The 24,374-nt window shown below is 36.4% G+C and overlaps 4 protein-coding genes across 5 annotated transcripts in view; all 4 read right to left on the bottom strand.

Annotated features, from left to right (window-relative positions):
* Positions 1–569: 569 nt before the first annotated feature.
* LOC145317711 (CD109 antigen-like) overlaps positions 570–24,374 on the bottom strand; it is a 71,417-nt gene continuing 47,612 nt past the window's right edge. Inside the window, exons 7-11 of the mRNA XM_080158930.1 lie at positions 7,795–8,093; positions 4,618–7,188; positions 2,905–4,168; positions 1,333–1,469; positions 570–959 (exon numbers count right to left, since the gene is read on the bottom strand). Coding sequence (XP_080015056.1) covers positions 707–959; positions 1,333–1,469; positions 2,905–4,168; positions 4,618–7,188; positions 7,795–8,093 — 4,524 coding nt within the window. The 3' untranslated portion in view covers positions 570–706. The remainder of the gene's footprint in view (positions 960–1,332; positions 1,470–2,904; positions 4,169–4,617; positions 7,189–7,794; positions 8,094–24,374) is intronic.
* On the bottom strand, positions 14,076–16,061 carry LOC145317721 (uncharacterized). The gene is made up of 3 exons (XM_080158943.1): positions 15,677–16,061; positions 15,376–15,443; positions 14,076–15,030 (listed from the first exon to the last, which is right to left on the bottom strand). Exons 1-3 carry the CDS (start codon positions 15,691–15,693, stop codon positions 14,783–14,785), a joined length of 333 nt encoding a protein of 110 aa, XP_080015069.1. The 5' UTR covers positions 15,694–16,061; the 3' UTR covers positions 14,076–14,782.
* On the bottom strand, positions 18,090–19,459 carry LOC145317720 (uncharacterized). Its single transcript, XM_080158942.1, has 4 exons — positions 19,357–19,459; positions 19,000–19,131; positions 18,385–18,495; positions 18,090–18,189 (listed from the first exon to the last, which is right to left on the bottom strand). Exons 1-4 carry the CDS (start codon positions 19,437–19,439, stop codon positions 18,105–18,107), a joined length of 411 nt encoding a protein of 136 aa, XP_080015068.1. The 5' UTR covers positions 19,440–19,459; the 3' UTR covers positions 18,090–18,104.
* On the bottom strand, positions 20,433–24,034 carry LOC145317713 (uncharacterized). Of its 2 annotated transcripts, none has more exons than XM_080158934.1 (4): positions 22,825–24,034; positions 22,406–22,492; positions 21,734–21,922; positions 20,433–21,268 (listed from the first exon to the last, which is right to left on the bottom strand). In XM_080158934.1, the coding sequence occupies exons 1-4, from the start codon at positions 24,032–24,034 to the stop codon at positions 20,457–20,459; spliced, it is 2,298 nt and encodes a 765-aa protein (XP_080015060.1). In that variant the 3' UTR covers positions 20,433–20,456. The 2 variants fall into 2 exon arrangements, with proteins under 2 accessions (XP_080015060.1, XP_080015059.1); XM_080158933.1 differs by having other exon boundaries at positions 21,581–21,922.

The following is a 24,374-nucleotide window of genomic DNA, read 5'->3' on the forward strand; positions in this document are numbered from 1 at the left end:
AAAATCTACAAAAATTAAATCAAATCTTATAATGTTATGCTCTATGATTTTATTTAATTTCTGTAGATTTTTTTTATGTGATTTTGGAGGAATTTTGACGAACCCCAAACTGTCCCACTTTGAGAAAGACGATTCCAGTGATGTCATATACGTTTCAGGAAAGAAAAAGGGAAGGGGGGAAGAAAATGGAAGAGATTTTCTTCCCCCCTTCTCTAAACGTATATGACGTCACTGGAATCGTCTTTCTTAAAGTGGGACAGTTTGGGGTTCGTCAGGAATTTTCACAAAAACAATTTTGGTGTGCAGCTACCCTATTTTTTTTTTAAAGAATCCACCTCAGGACTCGATAACCGCGCGTCAGCCGCAAATAAGCCTCAATTTGGACGCTTTGCAATTTTTTTTTTGAAAAGAGGCATTGCCATATTTGTGTAAGATTTAAACCTATTTTTAAAATTGTAAAGGGTTGATTCCCTGATGCTTTCAGGCGGCTATGCCGAGCCCTGATATAAACTGGTTTGGTAACATCTGCTTCAATTTGAAGAAAAAAAAATAACACTAGGAATTTAATATCATTAATACTGAATAATATTATATTTGGGTTTAAATAATTCACTTTTTGCAAAGCGGACTTGAAATCGCATTGTAATTAATTAAAAGAAATTAATTTATTATGTCATTTATAATGTTCTTTTAATAGCTGGCAATGTTACAAGCCACTAAAATGAATCAGGTACAGAAATGGAACGACCGTGGCGAGCAAGGTGGTGGACAGGACCAAGACCGGCGGGGCCGACGAGTAGAACGGGCAGAAGGGACACTGGTAGGAGCCGCACACCTCGCAGATGCTGAGGATGTACAGCGAAGTCGAGTTCCAGGTATACACGAAGAACCGCTCTGGTCGCAGCGGCTCCACGATGACGGCCTGTCTGGTACGCGTCAGGTTGGCCACTGGATAATACCTGAAAATGAATCTTTGAATCAAACCTTGCTTAGAGATGGGCATGGTTATATGGTCAAAAGTGCTTTAGACAACCAACCTTTGATTGCACGACCTTTGTCTAGAAATCCTAAATAAGCATGGTAATGAGTTGTGCACATACAATCAGAAGGTATTTATATAGCAGCAGTAGAAACCATTTAAATGTCTTTATTTATGACGCCGGGTTAGGCCGAGATTCTAACCTATCACCTCCCTGACAACGAGCCACATTCGCGGGCAGTTATTATTAACAGGCATGTCTATCTGTCAGGTCATATGTCCTTCTATTGCTGTAAAGCTATAAACCTATCTGTTCTACATCTTTGTCTGTTGGTATGTCCAATCCATCCTACCTCCTTATTGTATGTGTAAAGCATTGTGGAGCCTCGCTGAGATATTCAAAGTACCAGATAGTCTTGCCAGGCTTCTCCACGTCTGCATCCTTCAACTGCGGAATTTGCCCAGAACGGACTATTTTGTTGGCATCCGGCTGAAAAAATTTATATTTTTTTGTGTTAAAATTACAATCCCTATTTTTTAATAACTTTTGAATGCTCTCCAACAAAGTACTTGTTTAGCACTTGTAACCCCCCCCCCCAAAAAAAAAGGGGGGGGGGGAGAAAGCGCCAAAAATTGTACCTCTGTGTTAAATGTTTGAAAACCTGCAAAATATTGGGACACTATTATTAAAGGTGTTGTAAGCCAGGGATCTAAAGGGATAAGACAATGGCCGATAAATTGATGTACATCCCTAATTATTATGTAAAAGATTACCCCTTTTGTAGATTACAATTTTGCAAATATGGACACTCAACTTTTTGAACCAACCAATCAAAATTCATTAAAAGTCCCCAAAGTTATTAAGCCGAGGAATAAGAAACGTTATTAAAAACTTTGGGGACTGGTTCAATAAACAGCCCAATGTCCCCTCCTTCCCTGGATATAAGCTCAAATGTACATGAATATCCACGATTAAGTTTTTCATTTCTTACAAAACCAAAGTCTTTTGTCACTTTGTGCAAAAAATAATTATTTTTATTCAAAACAAACTTTGCATTACAATTAAATTTTAATACACTAAATATCTCATATCTAGTTTTTAGAAATAGCAGATTTTAAAATAAAATGAAAATAAGAAATTGACTTGACTTGGAAAGATATATACAGAAATATCATTTATATACATCTTTTAAATTCTTTGATCTGAGTTGAAAAGTTATTTTTACTTAACAAAATATTTTAACTTTAGAATTTATAATATGAACATTCAAACTATAGTAATGGAAAAGAATTTGTATTTAAGTATTTAACAGTACATCTTAGTAGGGAGGGAGAGGACATTAGGCTATTTATTACACTAGTCCCCAAAGTTTTAAAATAAAGTTTTCTTATTAGTTGGATTAACAACTTTAGGAACTTTTTTGAATTTTGATTATTTGGTTCATTAAGGTTAGTGTCCAAATGTTTCAACCACTAATTGTAATCTACAGAGGGGTTAATTATGTGTATCATCATGAGAAGTACATCAATTTATCGGCCATTGTCTTATCCCTTTATATCCCTGACATCTTAGTATTTTTCAAGTAACCTATTAAATCTTTCTGTTTGAAGCAAAAGATCCCTAAAATGGCTTAAACAATTGATTCTTGCTGATCAAAAAGCATGGGATTTGATATTTTTTTTATGCTGACAATATGGCTTTCGTAAAAAATATTTGATCACAAGAAAAACGAATTATTCTAAAAATAATGAGACTGTCCGAAATATCCTATTACTACTTTTTTCTATTAGTTAAATAATGTGTTACAATAATATACTTTTGTCTCAGTAAATATTATTTGAAAATTCGATAATGTTTTTAAGAGTTACAAGATTGCTTTGACTTTACAAGATATATATGATAATTCAATTATAAAAAGTCTCACCTGTAACATAATATATCCTGTTGGTATATCCACCACTAGCATGGTCAGACCAGAAGTTGGACTGTCTCCTATACACGTCCAGCTCATACAGCTCTTCACATCAATCTCGGACTTGTTCCGTCCGCGGTAGTTCTCGTCGATGGTCAGGTTGAAGCACTGCACCTGCGGGTGGTCCTTGTATGGCTCGAAGTCAATGCCCCAGTTGATGTCCAGCTGGGCGACGGCCTGGCCGGCTCCGGTTGCGTGGTAATTGACATGGCCCCATACGTTGGGGATAACGATTTCTTGGAGGTTGGAGATGCCGTTGCCGCTGAAGTAAATATTTTTGGTAATGTTAGAATCAGGAATTTCAATTTCAATGTTGAGATTTGTAATGTCCTTAATTCTGCTGTTGTAGCTGTAGGAGACCAGGGCCTCAAGAGCCACGATGGTGTCCTGTGTGGCAATAAAGCCACCCACACCCAGCCTCATGGTGTTCAGCCAGGTAACAATCTGGTCCTGCAGGACAGTGACACCGCCACCCTGTACCTGGAACAGCACCAGCAAAGCGTATCCAGTGGCCTCAACAGCCACAGCATCATTGAACTGTTTGTCCTTGCCCTCCAGGAAAGGTCGGTTGAACTGGAGATACTTGACTGTGTTGGTGTGAATCTTAGTTGGACTCCAGTAGACCATCCCACTTTCCTCGCGCTTCATCTGCAACAGCCGGCCGTAGGCAGCATCAGCCTCGGGACTGCGAGCCAACACTAGGGCATATGACACTATCGCAAGTTCATACGGGTCGGTTATTTTTGGTAAATTTCGCTCAAGGAAACGACGAGCACGTTGTCTGGCTGATGAAGAATATTTCTTGATTTCTCCGTACAGCTTATCAGCTGTTTCTTGCAGAGAAATTAGGACATGGGCGGTGAGTGCTATGTTGCCGGCCTCGGGGTTACGAGTCATAGGCTTGTGCAGCGGGTGTTCGCTGTAGTATTCAGTCTCCATGAATTCTCCCTCAACATCCTGCTGGTTGATCAGCCACATGACAGAGGACCCAAACACCTCTGGATCAATATAGATATAGTCCTCCCAGTCCTGGAAGGACACGTGGGAGAATATCTTGATGCACCAGGAGGTCAGCCAGACAGACGGCTTGGCCGTGTCCCAGATGGACGCCCAGCCCTGGGTGCTGAAACGACGCATGACGGCTGCGTACTCAATGTTCATCTGCTCAAAAACCCTCTTGGCCAGGTCCCAGTTGGACTGGAACTGATTTGTCAGCCTGAAGAATAAAAAGAAAAATTAAAAAATATTTACATTAAAAAAAAATTGAAAATTAATTATTGATCATAAAATGTATTAATATAATTTTAATTATTTCTACAATAACTATTTTGAAAATATTGATTTTTTTCAATAACTATAATACAAAGTAGCTTATTGTCTGTCTGTCCTTCCCTTAAGATCTTGGTAACCACTAAATCGATTTAATTCTACTCTTCAGGGTATATACCTACTGGTCCTGTGGTGTTTTTAGGCTATTTTCTTGGGAGGTGGGACACCCCCAACCCCCACAAAAACAAAAAAATCCTCCCCCATTTTTTTAGTCCGCTAGTAAATGTATACAACAATAAAAAGAACAAAAATAGAATCTTATAGAACCTAACTACAATTTTATTTTAAATTAGTTATTACTTATTTATGTGGTGGTATTATTAAGAAATATCATACCTGTAATAATGAAGTTGCCAGGTGTTAGCAGCCAAGTTGAAGCCATGGTACTCTGTTCCCTTGCCAAACCTGCCATTGCCATCAGGAAACATCGACTCAAGATTAACAGGACTGTTTTTCATAAATGTTGGACCAATAACATCCCCACTCAATGACACCCTACCATACGGGCTGTTGTAAATATATCTTCTAAAGATTTCATAAGGAATTTCTGGCGTTTCATCCACAAAGATGTTCATGTACTTGATTTCATTTGCCCGACTTTTCAGGTCCAGTAGGAGGGAGGTGTGTCGGTGGACAATGCTGCCCTCGGGGAGGATGTTGATGGTCACTTCCTGTGTGTTGGACATGATCTGTGTGGATAGGGTCACATAGGCGGTTATCTCGCCCTGCTCCCCGTCAGGTGTTGGTTTGATTGGCAAGTGAACCTCTAGTTCATCCTGACCGCGGACAAACACTAGATGATGGTGGTCACCCTTGGACGTCCTCGGGTTGTGCGACTCCACAAATCCATAGGATTCCACATTTATAAACTCATAATCATCAGACCCCATGAGTATGATAACTGTTTCTAGATCATAGGGAGATCTGTTCATGATCATACATCTGATGCCCACAGACTCTCCTCTGTGTATCTCCTTTGGAGCTTCACAGTAGAAATGGACAGGTCGAATGGAGTCAAAAGACAAGGGGTCATCCATGATGCCAATGCCGTGCTTCTTACTGATGCTGAACGCGTTGAAGTACCAGGTATCTGTGGTGAGTGGCACCTCAAGGTTATAGAACTGTTCTCTATCCTCGTCAATGTTGACATCAAACCAGCCCCACTCCCCGGAGCCAACATCGTAAAAATCTGTGTACCTGTTCACTCTGGACAGCCTAAACCTGAGCGTGGCGTCCTGTTGGGCGGAAAGTTCATCTCCGCAGTCGGCCTCATCCAGCCCGTCCTCGCAGTCCTTGTAGCCGTTGCAGATCTGGTCGGCTGTGTAGCAACCCTTGTGCAGGCAGGGAAAGTATCCGGCTGTCTTGTTGCACTGACGCGTCAGCGGTGTCTGGGGAATAAACACAAAATCTGTAAAGATCAGCAGCTCGTTCAACTCAAACGTTCTGTTTGTGTCAACTCCATAATCCATGGAGGGATAGTAGCTCACCTCATCTGGCTTTGTACCTTCCCTGTCAGTAAAGAAAACCCTATGAATATGTTTGTCAACATTTTCAAATGTATGCAGACTTTCAAGAATGGATGCTTTGGTGATTGTATTCTTGCCCTGTGTAGCAAAAACGGCAGAACGGATGGATGAGGACAAGAAAACAGCTCCAGGGTCGCCCCTGCAGGTTGCCTCCACAGTGTCCTTCAGATGGTCCTTGATCTGGGTCAGCTTAAACTCAATCTTGTGCCGGTTAATGGCCTGCACGGGGAAGTAGGCAGAGTTGGAGAGCATGAAGTCGTCGGGCTTCGTCACAGTGTGCACAATAATGTGGAACCCTGGCGCCATCTCTGAAGAAACAACTAAACTAAATGTATTTGTAACTGCGTGTATGTCAGAACCATACTCTCGGCCAGAATTCAGGATGAGATTCTTGGACACTATCAGCCAGTCAAAATATGGCAGTGGGAAGTTACTCTTGACATGAAAGACGACATATTCGCCAACAGCAATATTTCTAGTGCTGGATCTGACTTGGATATGCCTGCCACGGGGGCCATACGAGGCATAAGCAGTTGCTTCTGTGTATGTATTCTGTGGATTCTTATTGTCAGAGTAGTAAGCGGTCAGATACAGCTCCTCGGTCAACTCAGGAACCTCAAATCTAAATCTATGCACCCCCTTCTCTCTGTACTCTTCAAATTGTTTTTCTTTGGCGTAGATACTGTAAAGAAACTCTGTGTTCTTATCAACATTATTGGTAATAAAAGCTGCAGGATTAATATCATTATTGTTTATAACATCATAAATGGCATCGGATCCAAATGATTGTCCATAATGGGCGAGCCGGTCTATATCCTGAAACTCATTAAACTGGTCCGCTACATATTTGGGAACCCGAATCTTTGTCAGGTCGACAACACTGCCATCCTTCTTCTTGGCCCTGACGTTGATTTCCAGTTCAGAGTCACGCAGGTCCTCTGCCGGCAGGGCCACCTGGTCGTGGTACCGCACAGAAACGGCACCCTCGAACAGCATACCTGGGGTGAACACCATGGGACTGTTCCCGACAAATCTCAGACTCAGCGTTTGGTTGATGATTCTTGTCTCGCAGAAGCCCCGCTGTGTGTTGTTGTAGAAGTACTCCGTGACAAAAGCCTCAGCCCTGACCTGGACGCCCTGCGTGGTGCCCATGAAGTTTCGCACGTCTTTCATGGTCAGAAAAAACGTGCCGCCAAGGTCGACGTTCTTGCGAAACGGACGGGTCTCTGTGGTAAGGTAGGTCCAGTTCTGGAAGAGCGGACGGATGGGCTGGGAGGTTGTGTTGACGTACGGGTCCACGTAGCCGTATCTGTCTGGTCGTACAATCAGAGACAGGTTGCGAATAGGAACACCATCCACATTGTTGTATAGCTCATTTGTCCTACATATACAAAAAATGTTATTTTGAAGAGCAGATATTTCATAATTAAGTTATGACAATACTTCTGTATTTCTTTAATTCCATTTCTGCTCAAACAGTGTCAAAAATAGCATTAAGTTAAGTAAAAGAAATCATTCTTTCATGAACCAAGAACTTCAAAGTGTTATCCAATAATATAAAGTAGTAAGATTTTTTTGTCTGAGGCTTAATACCTCGGAAAGTGGCCCGAATGCACTGTAGTTTCCAGGGAAGCTTTTTAATTGTCTTTTGTTATATTGATTTCAAACTTTGTATGCTGATTCCTATAACAGATATTATCCTAATCACAGATTTTTTAAAATACTGATTCCTATTACAACAAGGTATAGTGTTATAAGCGAAGCATCTCTATAATCAAGTCCAAAAAACGTCAGTATGTCCTTAAACAGTAATATGTATTAATCAGTTTTGCAACAAATTTACTTAAATTTTGTATAGACATATGCATTAATATTCATTTTATTCAGTTCTGACACTCTACAAGTTTTAATGTTCGCTTGTCCTGTCATTTTAGAGAATCACTTTTATGGATGTTGTCATCCTTGTTCTTCTTATTAGTGTACTGACCTGATATTACTAATATTATGATAATACGAGAACTCTTGTCTGTACAGAGAGGTATCATTGTACAGCGGCGTCGTTCCATCAATCTTCTTTGCATACCACCGCACAATCACGTTCCCCTTCGCCGTTTTCTCGTACAGGTAGGCCGCCGACACCTGCGCCTCGATGATCTGGTCGGTGTCGAAGACAAAGGTGGGCATACGGACAAATACCTCGAACTGTGGGTTGTAGTATTTCTCTACCTTGATCTTCTTCTCCTCTACCTGGCCCTGGCTGGCAACACGGATCGTCCAGAATCCAACCTACAACACGAAACAGGATTTTAGAAATCATAATATCATATTTGTTCCTTGTCAGGGGATACTTGTACCTGGCTAAACTAACGATTCCCCTATCCACCCCCTTTACCCATTACCATTCCTTCCAACTGGAAGAACGAACTTACCAATAAATGAGGTCCATATTAGAAACCTCAATTAACGACAATTTTTCCCCTGTCATAATATTCAGGTATATTTTACATCCATTTTTCTATCTCTGAAAAAAAAGTTGTATCTGTTGGTTGAGGTATAAATTCTTAAACAAATATTGTTTACAGTTTCAACTTTACATCCATCTAGTCACAGTGGAACAAAGATTCGTATAAATGGAAATTTCAATCAAATTATTAACTGTAAATAAATATCATACTTATTACAACCGAAGAGAAATAAATCTTATTTGGGAAAAAAGGGTTAAAAATTAATTGAAAAGTCCTTATTTTTGGTTTGTTTTTAAATGGAATAAAATTATTCTATAATATCCTTTAAAATTACACTATTTCATCTCTTATTCTCCCTTCTTATTTTACCCACAATAAAACATTTCTAACCCCCTCCCCCCCGCCCCCTTAAAACTGGTGTTCAATTTTGTCTGCATTTTACAAATATAGATTTTAGCAGAAGATTTGAAAAATCCAAAGTATCACCAAAAATCTATTAACACAGCACAAACTGCTTTATTCTTATTAAATAACACATTTGGATGTATATTTAGATTAATATAATTGGCATGTAATTTTAGTGAAACAATAATTCGCGGATGTTATAATACACCAAACCGTTTATTTGTTGGACAAAATGACGAAGAAAATAAATTGTGCTATCGTTTCCCCCCCCCCCCCACAAAAAATATAAATTTATTTAATCAAATTATGAACCCTAAATTATTAACAAGCGGCCCCTTTTTATTTTCTTTGCATTATGGGACTTTTTGTTCCTACTATTAATTGTGTCTTATTGCATCCATAAAAAAAAACACTTTGTATATATGCCAACAATATTCTGAAATTATTGGACACCAGAAACTACTTGTATAAAGTTTGAACCCAAATATAAAAGTTTGAAAATGTTGCTGGATTTATATTCGAAGATGATGCGTATTTTCAGTATTGATTTTAGTAGTTTAAAAAAGCGTTTAATTTTTAATTTTAGTGAAAGCTTTTAGTGAATTTTAATTGTATTTGTCAAAAATTTAAACAAACGTTAAACCATTTAAAATATCCTTATATGGAAGTACAAGGATGTCTGTCTATCTGTAGCAAATTATCTCGCTGACCAAGAATCGACATGGTTCTCCAGGAGGAGGTAACTCCAACCTCCTAAGAGAAATCGCCACTAATATACGATGGAAGGTTATCTATAGTCTAAGCGACTTAGTCATTAAGATATATAAGTTGGAATGAATTTTGTTGTTAGAGGGAGATTTGAAATCTGCATCAAATTTTAAGGATTTGTTATAAAATTCGATTTTGGAAAATTCTTTATCTAAAAGCGGAAATACAATTTAAGTTAATTAATTTTGACCAATAGGATAGGTGGATTTTAAACTACCTGCGCTCTAATTGGTTGAATGATGATTTAGATAAAGAATGATTTAGATAAAGAATTGTACAAAAAACGAATTTAAAACAAAATTCTTAAAATTTGATGCAGATTTCAAATCTCCATCTAACATTAAAATTCTTTCCAACTTATATATCTTATTAGTCATATTTGCGTTTAAAACATTAGAGTATAACACTAGAGGGAGAAATGGTTAAATAACTGTATCTCCCCATCGCCTTGTGTAACCTTTCTATTGGATCATTGAAAATCAACCAATGAGTTACAGTTGCTTATATTAAAACACCCAAGTAGCAGAAAATAATTTAGAAGCAGACGAAAGAGGTCTGTGAAAAAGAAAGGGAGGTAGTTGTCTGTATATACATCTGTTCTATAGATCTGTTTTTAAAACAAACAAATTATTCTAGAATAATGAATTTGAAAATGTTCACATCTACATGTAAGATAAATTATATGCTTTGTGAAATAATAATTTAATATGACACATTTAAGTACTTTTTTTGCTAGAAGCGTAGCATCTCTACAACTTTCAACAAGGATATGTCTGTACGTCAATTCATTCGGGTAAGTTTAGGAAATTGACCGTATCTTTGCATACCGCCGGATCTAAAAATTTAAAATCAGTCAGCTATAGTGATTTATTTACAATACTAGCGCCTACACCTCTGGCATCTAGACAAGTTGCTCTGTATTTAAAGGATGACTGAAAAATAGCTTTAGATCATCATAAGGCTTAATCTAAAAACAAAATAGACTTAAAACTATCCAAGGTCTTAATTAAGCTTCACTTAAAAGAAGAACCCAATCAGTTCAATAGTTATTAAAATCTTAAGCTTCAGATAAAAAATCTTAGCTCTCGCAAATATGGAAAATTATAATTTTACTCATAATGATATTTTTTATCTAAACTGTTATTTATTTTTTATTTAAAGGAAAGCTTTTCTATAATTAGGGTCGGTCCGTCCGTAATGGATTCCTCTTTTCATTATTTTAAACATGTTAGAATTGTCCTATGGATTTCAAACTTTGTATGATGATTCCTATATGAGGTAGGTATGAGTTAGAAAGTGAAGAAACTCTATAATCGTTACCAGAAAGTCCGAACGTCCATTTTAAACATATTGCTTTTTAACCTTTTTAACAACTAATTTTTATGTGATAAAATTATCCGATTGGTCTGATTATTGAAATACTGATTCCTAAGACAACAAAGTACATTGTTATAAGCGAAACATCTCTATAATCGAGTCCTCAAAATGTAAGTATGTCCTTAAACAATATCCTGTATTTAAGCAATTTTTCAACAGATCTACTTACAATTTTGTTTCGTTTGACTTTAATACATTTATATTCTGATTATTCGGTTCTGATACTCAGCTCAAGTGTTAGTGTTCATTTGTCCTGCCGTTCCAGAGCTTCGCTTTTAGAGATGTTGTCATCCTTGTTGCTAAGCAATTTATGAGCATTCTTATTTTTATGTAATGTATTACTACCCATAGTTGTATGTGCATTTAAAAAAATATAATTCTTTCTAAATGGTTTCACAAAGTACAAAGAGAGAAATATTGTGGGAAATTTTTAAAGAAAAATGAAAAACACAAACAAATAGTTTAACACTTGCACTCATGTTGTTGTAAAATAACAAGATCATCAACGGTTGAAGTTGCGTAGATGTTAACATGATTGTTTTTAAATTCGAAGCTTTTGTACAGTGTGTTTTTTTTATGAGAACTTTTTTGAACGCAATTTTTCCCCACTTATAGTTTTCAGAATTTAATGATTCTCTTCGTTTTTTATAACCATTAATATAAAAGCCAAAAATATTTTAGTTTTTATTTAAAATATACAGTAAATTCAAAAATTCAAAACTTAGGTGTCAACATCTAAAAATGGTTTTAGCGCATTTTTCTTATGATCAAATCTCCTACCCTTTGCCAGAATGGCTGCAAAACGCTTCAATTCTAGTGTTTTACTCTAATATTGAGAAATAAAATCTAAATAAGACCAGAAAACGCTGAAAAACTAATTCTGCTTATACAATCGTATTTTACGTCAACAAACAAAGTATTTTTTTTACAGTATTCAAACAAACAGAGTAAGGGAAACTAATCTTTCTAGTCAATATTTTGCGTGTTATAAAACAAAAGTAAAATTATGTAAAGGTTACAATCAATAAATAACATTAACTTTTTTCCTTTTACAAGTCAAGATTTTCTACAACATTGTTCTTTGATCGTCCGAATTGTTGCAAAAGATTCTCGGGGTATGGTCCCTTTCGTAACATCGCACCTTATGGGGCGATTCTTTGTATTTTTCACAGTAGCTTTTTTCCTATTTCTAGCCCCTGCGGGGGGCTCTAACCCATGCGGGGCCAATAACCTATTCCTGTAGGGCAATCACCTAACCCAATATAACCTAACCTAACCTAAAATAACCAAAAAAGGCCATTTTAAAAATACGACGAATCGCCCCTTATGGGGCGATGTTGCGAAAGGGACTATTCCCGATTCTCGTAACAATGAGGTACAATTCTAATAATTCTTGTATTAATTATTCAATCATATTGATTTGATTAAGGTACGATATCTTAAGCGAAGCCTCTTCATAATTTATTTTTGAAATAATGAACGTTCAAACTATGTAGATATAGAATCTTTTAAGCAATTTTATGACAGATCTTTTTCGACTTTATTCAGTTGCCAAATTGTTTTGTTTTGTTGAGCTTCGCTTTTATGAATATAATCATTCTTTTTTTCTATTTTGAGAATCTACAATATAAACCTAATTAAAGGAAAACTTAACATTCTTGTTCTCTCCAGGAAGGAAGAAGACAATGGGCTGTTTATTTCATCAGTCCCCAAAGCTTTATTATAACGATTTCTTATTCGACGGCTTATCAACTTTGGGGACTTTTTTAATTTAGATTGGTTGGTTCATTAAATTGAGCCTCCAACGTTTCAACCACTAAATGTTTTTTTTAGTGTATCATAATTGAGGATGTACATAAATTTAAAGGCCAGTGTCTTATCCCTTTAAAACCATGGTTCTATCTATGTATAATTTTTTGCCCCCCACTAAACAGAAACAATTATTTATTTCAATCGTTATGTAAAAGCTAACCGCTGAACCGATATGTTTCTCTTTTGCAGCGAATCTTCTATAAGGACCAGAAAAGTATCTAAACTATTTTTTTGGGAGAATTGCCCCTAGGGGAGTATACTGAAGAAGCTGGAAATATATGTGTAATATCTTGGAAACCGCTAAAATAACTGGTTACAAAAAAACTTCTTTTAGTTATGGTCTAGTTTTAGGTTATATTTTAACACTTAGAAAATGAAGTGGGTCTTCTTTGGACAAAGGCATTAAAATGGGTTGAAACTTAAATTAAAACAGAAACAAGGATGACAACATCCATAAATAGCGAAGCTTAAAAATTATGAATGGTTATCGGGAAAAATAACTATAAAGTATTGTCATACAATAAAAAATAATCTTGATAAAATACGGAAATCCAGAAACCTAAAAAATCACGAAAATTTAAAATCTAGGAATCGATCTAGCACCGCAATTTATATACAAATCTTAATGAAACTTTTAAAAAATATGTAGAGTATGAGCATATTCAATCCTTGATAATTTCAGCCGCAAATCCTGAATAGAAATCGAGAAAACCATAGAAAACCTAAAAATCTATGAATCGATCTAGCACCCAAAATAATAAAAAAAAATTCGTAATAAAAGTTAAGGAAAATATGGAGAATGTAAATTTAAACAAGCCCTGAAAAAGGAGTTGAGAAAATCACGAAAACATGAAAATCTAGGAATCGATCTAGCACCCCAAATAACAGACAGATGGACAAAACAATGTATGGATAAGATGGGCATATGTCATGAGAATATTCACTAAAAATTTCAGCTGTCTATCTTGAATAGGAGCCGAGTAAATCACGTTTCCCCCACTTTGTCTCAGACGAACGGACATTTCAAATTATAGAGTAGCTTCGCTACTAAAAAAAGATACATAGAAAGTAACAGGGGGAGAGAGGGATGGATAGAAAGAGACCCAGGACGGAATTAATACCATAAAAAAACCTAGTTTTTACCACTTTTACGGTAAAATTTTACCAGCCTATACGATTTAAAAGGTGGTAAAATTTTACCGTAATCGTGGTAAAAACACTTTTAGTGGTACTTTCTCACGCTTTTTACCATCGATTTTTACCACAATTATCGGTAAAATTTTACCAGATTTCCGGTAAAATATTACCATTTTAGGACGCAAATTTATACCAGATTTTGACCAATTTTTACCACTTTTTTGGTAAAATTTACCAGAAATTTGCGGTAAATTTTACCAAAAAAGTGGTAAAACTGTTCAACACCTGGTAATATTTTTGCCCTAAACTGGTAAAATTTTACCAGAAATAGGGTAAATATGGTAAAAATTTACCAATAATTGTGGTAAAAACGGGTGGTAAAAATCACGAGAAAGTGGTAAAAAACGACCTTAATTATAGAAAAACCTCGCTTGTACACAAAACGCAAAAATAAAAAAAAAATTGTTTTCATTATTAACTTTATTGATTGAAACACTTAAACATATTTTTTTACATAATGATTTACATAGGTACGATAGCGCGATACTATATAGGTATATATTCACAGAAATTTTCTTAATTAGTCTATAATTCTAGACGTGGTTTAAATTTGACCAAATATTACATAGTTTTACAGATAATATAACTGCATGTTTAATCGGTTTAAGCTGAGAAATTAACACAAATATACATAGGTTTTAATTGCTGAGATCTGGATTCTAATTGTACTTTATACTAGAACATTTTTATACAAGAAAAATATATTACGAAGTTACTTTCCATTATTAAATTTTCAAAAATTTTGCTATATAGGAATAGCGGTTTCAAATATAATATTATATGAATATTTTCATCGTCAGAACAAAACTGTCAAACTGTCATATAGATTAATGTACGTACAAATTAAAGGTGGTTAAACATATTTTTGACTCAAGATATCTTGATATATATCACTTTTTTATCACAAATAGTTTATATATGATCTGACTGGAAGGACTATTATACATCAGCTTACTTTTGTCCTTCTTTTCTTTGTTTTTGCCTCTTGTGAAAGAAGACGCGGCAGTCTGGGCACATATAGGTGCATTCGATGAGTCTCGTGTTCAATGGCAGCTCGCTTCGGGGACTGCGTCCATGGGCGCAGGTCTTGATTTTCCCCGGTGTTGCACTTCTTTTGCGCCTACTCAGTTTTGATGCTGGCGTGATTGTAGGAGGGGGTGGTTCAAACATCTCCTGCTCATCATCTGACACCCCATACACTGAAATTAAAATATTTTTTAAAATTACTTTTTTTTACAAAAAAATACTTCAATTTTACAATAGTTTTTTTTTCTAGCCTAACCTAACCTAGTGTATTAATAGAAAGAGTAATATTTCTAGTTTTAACCTAGCCTAGCCTAGCCTAGCCTAGCCTAGCCTATTCTAACCTAACCTAACCTAACCTAACCTAACCTAACCTAACCTAACCTAACCTAACCTAACCTAACCTAACCTAACCTAACCTAACCTAACCTAACCTAACCTAGTGTAATAATACAATGTAGTACAGAAATGTTTCACTATATGCTTTGGGCACAGTCGCTAGTATAAATATTGTACTATACCTGGGCTTTTTGGTCCTGGATTCTTTATGTTCTCATAAATTATATCAAAATCCGGTTGGTCTTTCATCCTGAAATTAAACAATCTATACTACAAAGTAAAACGATTTTTGTTTGTATGTAGCGAAGGATCTTGTTAACCGCTGAACCGATCGGGTTCTTCTCATAGGTACCGGCAAGGGAAGGGAGTGGCAAAAGAAACTTTAAGGATATACTTCATATTAGAGGGTTTAGCGTACAGAAAAATCATTTACAACACAGTCGCCAGGATAAAGTAGTAAAAACAATTTTTTAAAAATCTTACTTTGCTGGTGTTTCCATAACAGTGACTTCCTTAACCTCGTTCTCATCCGAATTTTCTGGAGAGCCAGCTGCAGCTGTTTTGTTCCTGAATTAAACAATATATATATAATAATCTATTTAAATTAAGTAGTTAACTTTTTGGTTCCACATTTACCCCTTCCACCTTACCCAGCTAGAGGCGTACTTGCTAGTACTCGCTTTTAATAAATAAAGGAACACGTTGAATTTGTCTTTACAGAAAAATCATTTACAACACTGTCGCCCGGATAAAGTATGAAAAAATAATATTAAAAGAAATATCTTACTTTGCTTCTCCTTCCATAACAGAGGCTTGTCCGACCTTCTGGTCATCCTTTTGTGCCGCCGGACATTTCTCGGATTGCTCCCTGAATTAAGCAATCATATTATTATTAAATAGTAAACTTTTTATGGTCCACATTTACCACTCCCACCTTACCCCTAGAGGCATACTTGCTATAGTTTTGTAATATATAAAGGTGAATTTGTCTGTACCGAAAAATCATTTACAACACAGTCGCCCGGATAAAGTATGAAAAAAGATTATTAAAAGAAACTAGTGGCTACGCCCCTAGAAACCTCTAGGGGCACTTAAGGTTGGAAGGGGAAAAATCAACATCTTCCCATTTTCAATTTCAGTTTCAGAAGAGTAAAAATATTTTTTGGGGGAGGGGGTGAAGACACCCTGCACAAAAATAGTTTAAAACCTTTCCAGGACCTATAAGAAGCTTCACTTTAAAGGAGAACAATATCGGTTTAGCGGTTATCCTTCGGGACAGACAAAAAACGCTTACTACTTTATATAATAGGATATCTTACTTTGCTTCTCCTTCCATAACAGAGGCTTGTCCGACCTTCTGATCATCATTTTGTGCCGCCGGACATTTCTCGGATTGCTCCCTGAATTAAGCAATCATATTATTATTAAATAGTAAACTTTTTATGGTCCACATTTACCACTCCCACCTTACCCCTAGAGGCATACTTCCTATAGTTTTGTAATATATAAAGGTGAATTTGTCTGTACCGAAAAATCATTTACAACACAGTCGCCCGGATAAAGTATGAAAAAAGATTATTAAAAGAAACTAGTGGCTACGCCCCTAGAAACCTCTAGGGGCACTTAAGGTTGGAAGGGGAAAAATCTACATCTTCCCATTTTCAATTTCAGTTTCAGAAGAGTAAAAATATTTTTTGGGGGAGGGGGTGAAGACACCCTGCACAAAAATAGTTTAAAACCTTTCTAGGACCTATAAGAAGCTTCACTTTAAAGGAGAACAATATCGGTTTAGCGGTTATCCTTTAGGACAGACAAAAAACGCTTACTACTTTATATAACAGGATATCTTACTTTGCTTCTCCTTCCATAACAGAGGCTTGTCCGACCTTCTGGTCATCCTTTTGTGCCGCCGGACATTTCTCGGATTGCTCCCTGAATTAAGCAATCATATTATTATTAAATAGTAAACTTTTTATGGTCCACATTTACCACTCCCACCTTACCCCTAGAGGCATACTTCCTATAGTTTTGTAATATATAAAGGTGAATTTGTCTGTACCGAAAAATCATTTACAACACAGTCGCCCGGATAAAGTATGAAAAAAGATTATTAAAAGAAACTAGTGGCTACGCCCCTAGAAACCTCTAGGGGCACTTAAGGTTGGAAGGGGAAAAATCAACATCTTCCCATTTTCAATTTCAGTTTCAGAAGAGTAAAAATATTTTTTGGGGAAGGGGGTGAAGACACCCTGCACAAAAATAGTTTAAAACCTTTCTAGGACCTATAAGAAGCTTCACTTTAAAGGAGAACAATATCGGTTTAGCGGTTATCCTTTGGGACAGACAAAAAACGCTTACTACTTTATATAACAGGATATCTTACTTTGCTTCTCCTTCCATAACAGAGGCTTGTCCGACCTTCTGGTCATCCTTTTGTGCCGCCGGACATTTCTCGGATTGCTCCCTGAATTAAGCAATCATATTATTATTAAATAGTAAACTTTTTATGGTCCACATTTACCACTCCCACCTTACCCCTAGAGGCATACTTCCTATAGTTTTGTAATATATAAAGGTGAATTTGTCTGTACCGAAAAATCATTTACAACACAGTCGCCCGGATAAAGTATGAAAAAAGATTATTAAAAGAAACTAGTGGCTACGCCCCTAGAAACCTCTAGGGGCACTTAAGGTTGGAAGGGGAAAAATCAACATCTTCCCATTTTCAATTTCAGTTTCAGAAGAGTAAAAATATTTTTTGGGGAAGGGGGTGAAGACACCCTGCACAAAAATAGTTTAAAACCTTTCCAGGACCTATAAGAAGCTTCACTTTAAAGGAGAACAATATCGGTTTAGCGGTTATCCTTCGGGACAAACAAAAAACGCTTACTACTTTATATAATAGGATATCTTACTTTGCTTCTCCTTCCATAACAGAGGCTTGTCCGACCTTCTGGTCATCCTTTTGTGCCGCCGGACATCTCTTGGATTGCTCCCTGAATTAAGCAATCATATTATAATTAAATAGTAAACTTTTTTTTTGGTCCACATTTACCCCTCCCACCTTACCCCTAGAGGCATACTTGCTAGTTTTGTAATATATAAAGGTGAATTTGTCTGTACCGAAAAATCATTTACAACACAGTCGCCCGGATTAAATACCAAAAAAAGAAGTGAAAAAAATTTCTTACTTTGTTTGTGTTTCCAAACAAGCGATCTCCTCTTCCAAAGAAGCAATTTTTTGCTTTGCTGCCCTAAGGTCTTGTTTTATTTTCTGCATTGTCTCCCATCCATCGTCGTCCCTGAAAAATAAAAAAAAATAATACTAAAGTAACAGGATGTCCGTGTTTATGTACCGAAGGATCTCGATAACCACTGAACAGATCGGGTTCTTCTCATAGGTACCGGCAAGGGAAGGGAGTGGCAAAAGAAACTTTAAGAGATATACTTCATATTAGAGGGTTTAGCGTAGCTGCTAATTTGAAATATCAGGGGTGTATATCCTATATGGGATCCCCTGTTCAGGTGGTGGGGGGAAAATAACTAAAATATGTGTGGTAGGACCAAAAATTTTAGTTCTTTCAATATTTCTCCATTTCCGTCCCTACTTGGTGAGATAAAAATAGGTGGGAAAAAAATACAAAATTTTGTACCACGGGAACAAAATAAATCTTGTGCGTAATGTACACCCCTGAATGAAACTATAATTATTCGCCATAACAATAATGTTTATCCTACTCTTTTCAATCCGGCTACTACCACCTTCCGAACAGAAATAGAATGGTAACAAAAATAAATAAACTTACGTAGTGCAATCCAAAGTTAGGTTCAAATCTTCTGTATCAGACGATTTAGGAGGGGTATCAGGCAGGTCATCCAGCTTAGCAGGCAGCTCAGGCTCAGACACACTCATTTCGTTCTTCTGTTTTTCGCTATCACTGAAATATATAAATATATATTATATATCCCAGGTAATCGGACCTTTGCCCAAAGAAGTAATTACCAAAAAATATGTAATATGTATTTATGTAATTATGTTGTGATGGATTGTCGAATCCGATTCGATGAATGGTTACCAAAATATAGCTAGCGACGGACGGACGGACAGACAGACAGACAGACATCATTCTACTTCGTTTTATACATATTAAAATATTACTCACCCACTTGTGGTTTCCGGCTTCTGTTCTTCGTGCTGTTCGTCTCTCTCTAAGTCGGCTGCTGCTGTGGCTGTCATGTCGGACATTCTATATTAAATTTGAAAAGAAACAAATTATCACTGGTATTAAATTTTCATTAATAAATGTCCAAAAAACTGACGTAGGGAATTTTAATATAATAGGGTGGCCAGCAAGATCACATATTGGTATATCTTATATTGTAAACAAGTATATAGACAAATTTAACATTTACAAAAAGTTTATACAAATTTGAAACGTTCTCTTTTTTAATTACAGCACATAAACATTACGCATTTTACCATGGAAATCTACCACCGTATTAATTAAAACATTCCCTACGATAACTGTCATATATATAATATTTTTATACAAAATTAAACAAATATATAAAATTAACAAAAGCTAGTTCTGAATACTTTTTTTCCTTAGTTTAGGGGGTAAACTACAACTGCTATATACTGAATTACAAAAAATCGCGACAGATTATACAACAAAAAATTTTCAGTTTAAGCTCTTAACTTTAAGCTCATTAAACTTAATTGGTGGAAAGGGGTAGTTTCACAAAATGCATTTGAACTTAATTTTGTGAATTGCATATTTTTCTTTGTTAAGATGGTAAAAGTACGTGGTAGAAAATTTAACTTTCTTCAAATTTATGCCATATAAATAGAGTTTAAACACATTTAAACAGGTTCAAATATACGGTTCACTAAATTAACTTCAAATGCATTTTGGGAAAAGACTCCTTTCTAGATATTATAAAAAAAAATTGAAGATGAAACTTATGAAATCAAAAAAAATTACATATAAATATATATATACGTAAAGTCCTGGAATTATTGGGATTGACTGCGACCTATAATCAGGTCTTCGTCTTGTTCTTCGTCTTGTTCTTCGTCTTGTTCTTCGTCTTGTTCTTCGTTTTCAGACGAAAGTTCCGACGGATAATACTTGTCTCCATTCTGCCAGGGATGTATATTCTACATGGATCGGATGTATAATATTTTTTCCAAGTCTGCTCAGGGATGTATATTATATTTCATTAAATATAAATAGATGGAGGTAAGAAAAAAAGGTAATAATTAAGAAAACTGAAAACATTTGTAAATTTTAAAAAATTTTAGCCGTGGACAAACAATATTTCTTGTGCAGAATATACACCCCTTTCCCGAATCAGCTGTAATGTAGCTGCCAAAGATACCGTAATTGTTTATGTTTTGAGAACATTGTTGAGAACTTGCTCTCTGTGGTGGTCTGGAGCTTGATCTTTTCTTCTTCTCTAACTCATCATCTTCAGGCCTGTGTCCCTGTTCCCACAATCTTTGCTTCTTCATGTTGTCCTTTACTCGTTTGTTGGCATCTCTTCTTGTCCGAGCCTCACCACGCTGGCCGAAATCGGGCAAATGTGTATTTGTTCTGTTCAACATTTGCTGCAGCTTAATTTGGTTAGGTTGCTCACTGAGTTGACTATTACTACAACCTTGCTCTGGACTGAGTTGACTATAACTACAACCTGGTTCTGGGTTTACGTCTTCATCAGGATTTGATGTGCCTGCGCTTTCAGCATATTCCCGGCTTGAATTAATTTGTGCTGTGCTCGTGCTTGCTCTGCTCTGGTTTCTGTACAACACCGCATCAATTTGATTCGTTGATGGAAATGTTGTTTGTTTTCTGGGACGTTTAGGAGCTTCTTTGGTAGGCTTTGGCTTTTGGGCCACTTTTGCTTTTGGCCTGCGTTCTTCTTCTTCTTCTTCACTACTACTACTACTGCCAGTTCCAGTGTCTGGGTCTGATTGATGACCTTCATCTGTATCATCACTCTCTGGTGCTTCTTCTTTGATGTCAGAAAGTAATTCACCTTCTTCTCCATCTTTTTTCCACTTTGCTTTTTCTCCTACAAAGAAATAAAAAATGTTAAAGCAAATGTACATAATTGTAGCTTCAATATTATTTCCATACCTATATGAACATTAGTTACTATTAATCAGATTCAAATGAAAACAAGCAATATTTTTTACCCTATATTAATATGCCAATCAAAGATAAAAGGGGGAATTTTGCATTGGCAGTTGCTTTATAGGGGTACAATATGGAACTGTGAAGAAACGGCGTCGCCACCGCCGAGAACCGCCAATAAAAGCCCCAAAAAAGTGTCACTTTCGCCCACCCCCCCCCCCCATTTATTACATTAAGACCTGTAACTTACCGTCAATGTTGATGAGTTCTAAAATTTCCATTTGGTTGTATATAGAAACATTTGAGCCTACTGCAACAACCTCATAATGACCCGTGTGGTTGTGAATTATAATGCCAAGTTTGGGTAATATTATTCCACATGGATGTATCCGAATTTCCTTACTTGCATTGCCGTCATTCTTGCCCTCATTGTCCTCAACCTCCACAATTTCGTCACTCTGGTTTCCGTCATCTTCGTTATCCACCTCGAATGATGGTTCATTGTCCAGCTGTAAACTTTTCTTGGTTTTTGCTTCGGCTTCCAATGCGGTTTGCCTTCGCTCCCGGTTCTTTGGAATGATCGCCACATCATCTAAATAATTATTATAGTCATTATTTCAAATTGTATAAATGTTACCCAACCCCCCCCCCCCCCCCCTCCAAGGAAATAGCTTAAAATCACCGCAGGACCAATACACAGAAGAGTAGAATCCGATCTCCAGGATACAATTAATACCATAAAAAACCTAGTTTTTACCACTTTTATGGTAAAATTTTACCAGCCTATACGATTTAAAAGGTGGTAAAATTTTACCGTAACCTCGATCGATTCAGTGGTTACTGAGATCTTAAGCTTCTGACGGCCGGACAGACATTAAGCTACTTAGTATTATAGATAGCGGCTGCGCCCATACAAATTTTAGCCTAAAACCCTGTCAGGGCCTGTACGAAGTTTCCCTTAAAACAAAATTAATCCACAGGGTTTTTATCTAAGACTACTTCTCAACTAAAATATTAATAAACTTAAATTTAGGTGATACAGTTCCTACGTTTTTCAAACTATAAATAACAATACCTTCGGCATCCTCATCATTCTCATCACTGCTGCTTTCCTCCACGACACTTGTTGCCTTTCCAGTCACCTGTCTCTCGTTACTGTTGCCTGTAAATAATTAATTTATACATTAATTTTATACGTTTCCAAACAAAAAGCAAGTACTGAAAACATTTTTTCCACCCCCCCACCCCCCCTACTTGGTTGAAAAAAAAATTTTAAAAGGAAATGTGTTGTAGGAGGGATAGAATAAATAAATCATAGAGTTCTTTAAATATTTTTCAATTTTCCCCCTACTTGGTGAAAAAAAACTAGGGGGGGGGGGGAAGAAAAATTTAAAAAAAATTAGTAGCAGAGGAAAAAAAATCTTGTGCAGTATATACACAATACGAGGAAAGATAAAACTTATAAATAATAATTAATGTTCAACAAATATGTACCTGTGATTGAATTATTTCGTCCATAAAATTCTTTCTGTCTTTGCAGTGGTGGAAAGTTTGGTGGTTGTTCATCATCTTGCATTGGGACTGTATCATCAAGATTTCCCACATTTTGGCCCTCATCGTCTGTTTCAGAAATAATTATCTTCTTCGACTTTTTCGAGCCCTTTCCATGCTTCTTCCTTTTGGAGCTTGTGATGTTTTTAAATACATTTACTTTGGGTTTATTATTGGACTGGCTGTTGACAATTGGATCTTCATATAACCTACGTGGCTTTACTGGGTGCTTTACTGGTTCTGGAGTTACTGCTGGATTCTCCGCGGGTGGTATGCGTAAGTCATTCCCAATCTGATCATCATTTGAATTCATTTCAACGTCGTCGCCTCCGTCATCAATTACAAGCTCCTCACCATTGTTGCTTTCTTCATCAGCAATGTTTTCCATACCATTTTCTTCAACAGCATTGCCTTCAGCTTCATTGTCTTCACCATCAGTGGATACATCAGCAGTGGAATCATCAGCAGTGGAATCATCAGCAGTGCAATCATCAGCAGTGGATTCATCAGCAGCATTCATCTTTCTATTTTTTGAAATTCTAGTTGCTTTCTCACTGGCATTGTGAATCTTTGTCTGTTCTTCACTCATTTCTGGTTTCAAATTGGTTGTGGCGTACGAATAATACATTACAGCTCTTTGTATAACCTTCTTATTACTATGGACTGTCTTGAAAAATTGCTTGGGGTTCTTTGCCATGTCTGCATAATTTTTGATCTGAAATGAATTTCTCGACCCGTCATTGTTTATTCTCAAGTAAATCGGGTTCTTTCCTTGAACTTCGTGGGGTAAGCAACCCATTGAGTGGGCACCTAACATGTGGTAAAATTTCTTGTCTTCGGCTGTAACACCTGGTGTTGAAGTTGTGATTGTCTTCGGTTTAACACGCCGCTTAATTCTTTGTATCTCTGCAGGGGCCAGATAAAATTCACACATCTGTAAGGCTGATCGTTTCTGTGCCTTTTCCTTCTTGTCTTTCTTGTCTTTCTTGTCTTTCTTGTCTTTCTTGCCTTTCTTATTGCTTGTCTCCTTCCTTGGCTTGATTTCAAAAACCGGTTCATACTTGTAGTTTGGGGTTGACAATGCGCGTTCTTGTTTTCGCGTTACCATCCCTCGAAATAGCCTCCAGCAGACAGGATCCTCATTAGCAAGCATATAATCTTCGGCCCTCTTCTTATTTTCACAAAAACCAGTCGCGTCCTCTTTAAAAGTGTGTTCGAAATTGCGCAAGAACCTAGATAAAAAAAGGGTTTATATCAAAACAGTCTCAATATATAACATATAACATATATCAAGAAAAGATGAACTAAAAGTCTTGCCACATAAAAAAATACATGGTACAAAATTGAAATTCTTTGAAACATATGCCATAGAAATGTAGTTTAACAATTTAACAAGAATACAATATGCAGTTAACATTTCGTGAAACTACTTTTTTAACTAAAGAACATTGAAATGCATTTTGTAAAACTACCACTTTCACATTTAATAGACG

Source organism: Acartia tonsa, chromosome 4 (genome assembly GCF_053477335.1).
Source record: "Acartia tonsa isolate MP-2025a chromosome 4, ASM5347733v1, whole genome shotgun sequence".
In the NCBI taxonomy this organism is placed as follows: Eukaryota; Metazoa; Arthropoda; class Copepoda; order Calanoida; family Acartiidae; genus Acartia; species Acartia tonsa.

What these genes read in the sequence shown, in the direction of transcription:
- LOC145317713 (XM_080158933.1), bottom strand. Translation starts at nt 24,034, where the DNA reads ATGCTTGCTAATGAGGATCCTGTCTGCTGGAGGCTATTTCGAGGGATG. An exon ending in GAATGATGAGGATGCCGAAG is followed by an intron (nt 21,923 to 22,405) that starts GTATTGTTATTT and finishes ATAATTATTTAG; the next exon opens with ATGATGTGGCGATCATTCCA. An exon ending in AGAACTCATCAACATTGACG is followed by an intron (nt 21,269 to 21,580) that starts GTAAGTTACAGG and finishes ATTTCTTTGTAG; the next exon opens with GAGAAAAAGCAAAGTGGAAA.
- LOC145317721 (XM_080158943.1), bottom strand. An exon ending in TCCAGGACCAAAAAGCCCAG is followed by an intron (nt 15,031 to 15,375) that starts GTATAGTACAAT and finishes TTTTAATTTCAG; the next exon opens with TGTATGGGGTGTCAGATGAT.
- LOC145317720 (XM_080158942.1), bottom strand. Translation starts at nt 19,439, where the DNA reads ATGTCCGACATGACAGCCACAGCAGCAGCCGACTTAGAGAGAGACGAA. An exon ending in AAGCCGGAAACCACAAGTGG is followed by an intron (nt 19,132 to 19,356) that starts GTGAGTAATATT and finishes TATATATTTCAG; the next exon opens with TGATAGCGAAAAACAGAAGA. An exon ending in TGTTTGGAAACACAAACAAA is followed by an intron (nt 18,190 to 18,384) that starts GTAAGAAATTTT and finishes TGCTTAATTCAG; the next exon opens with GGAGCAATCCAAGAGATGTC.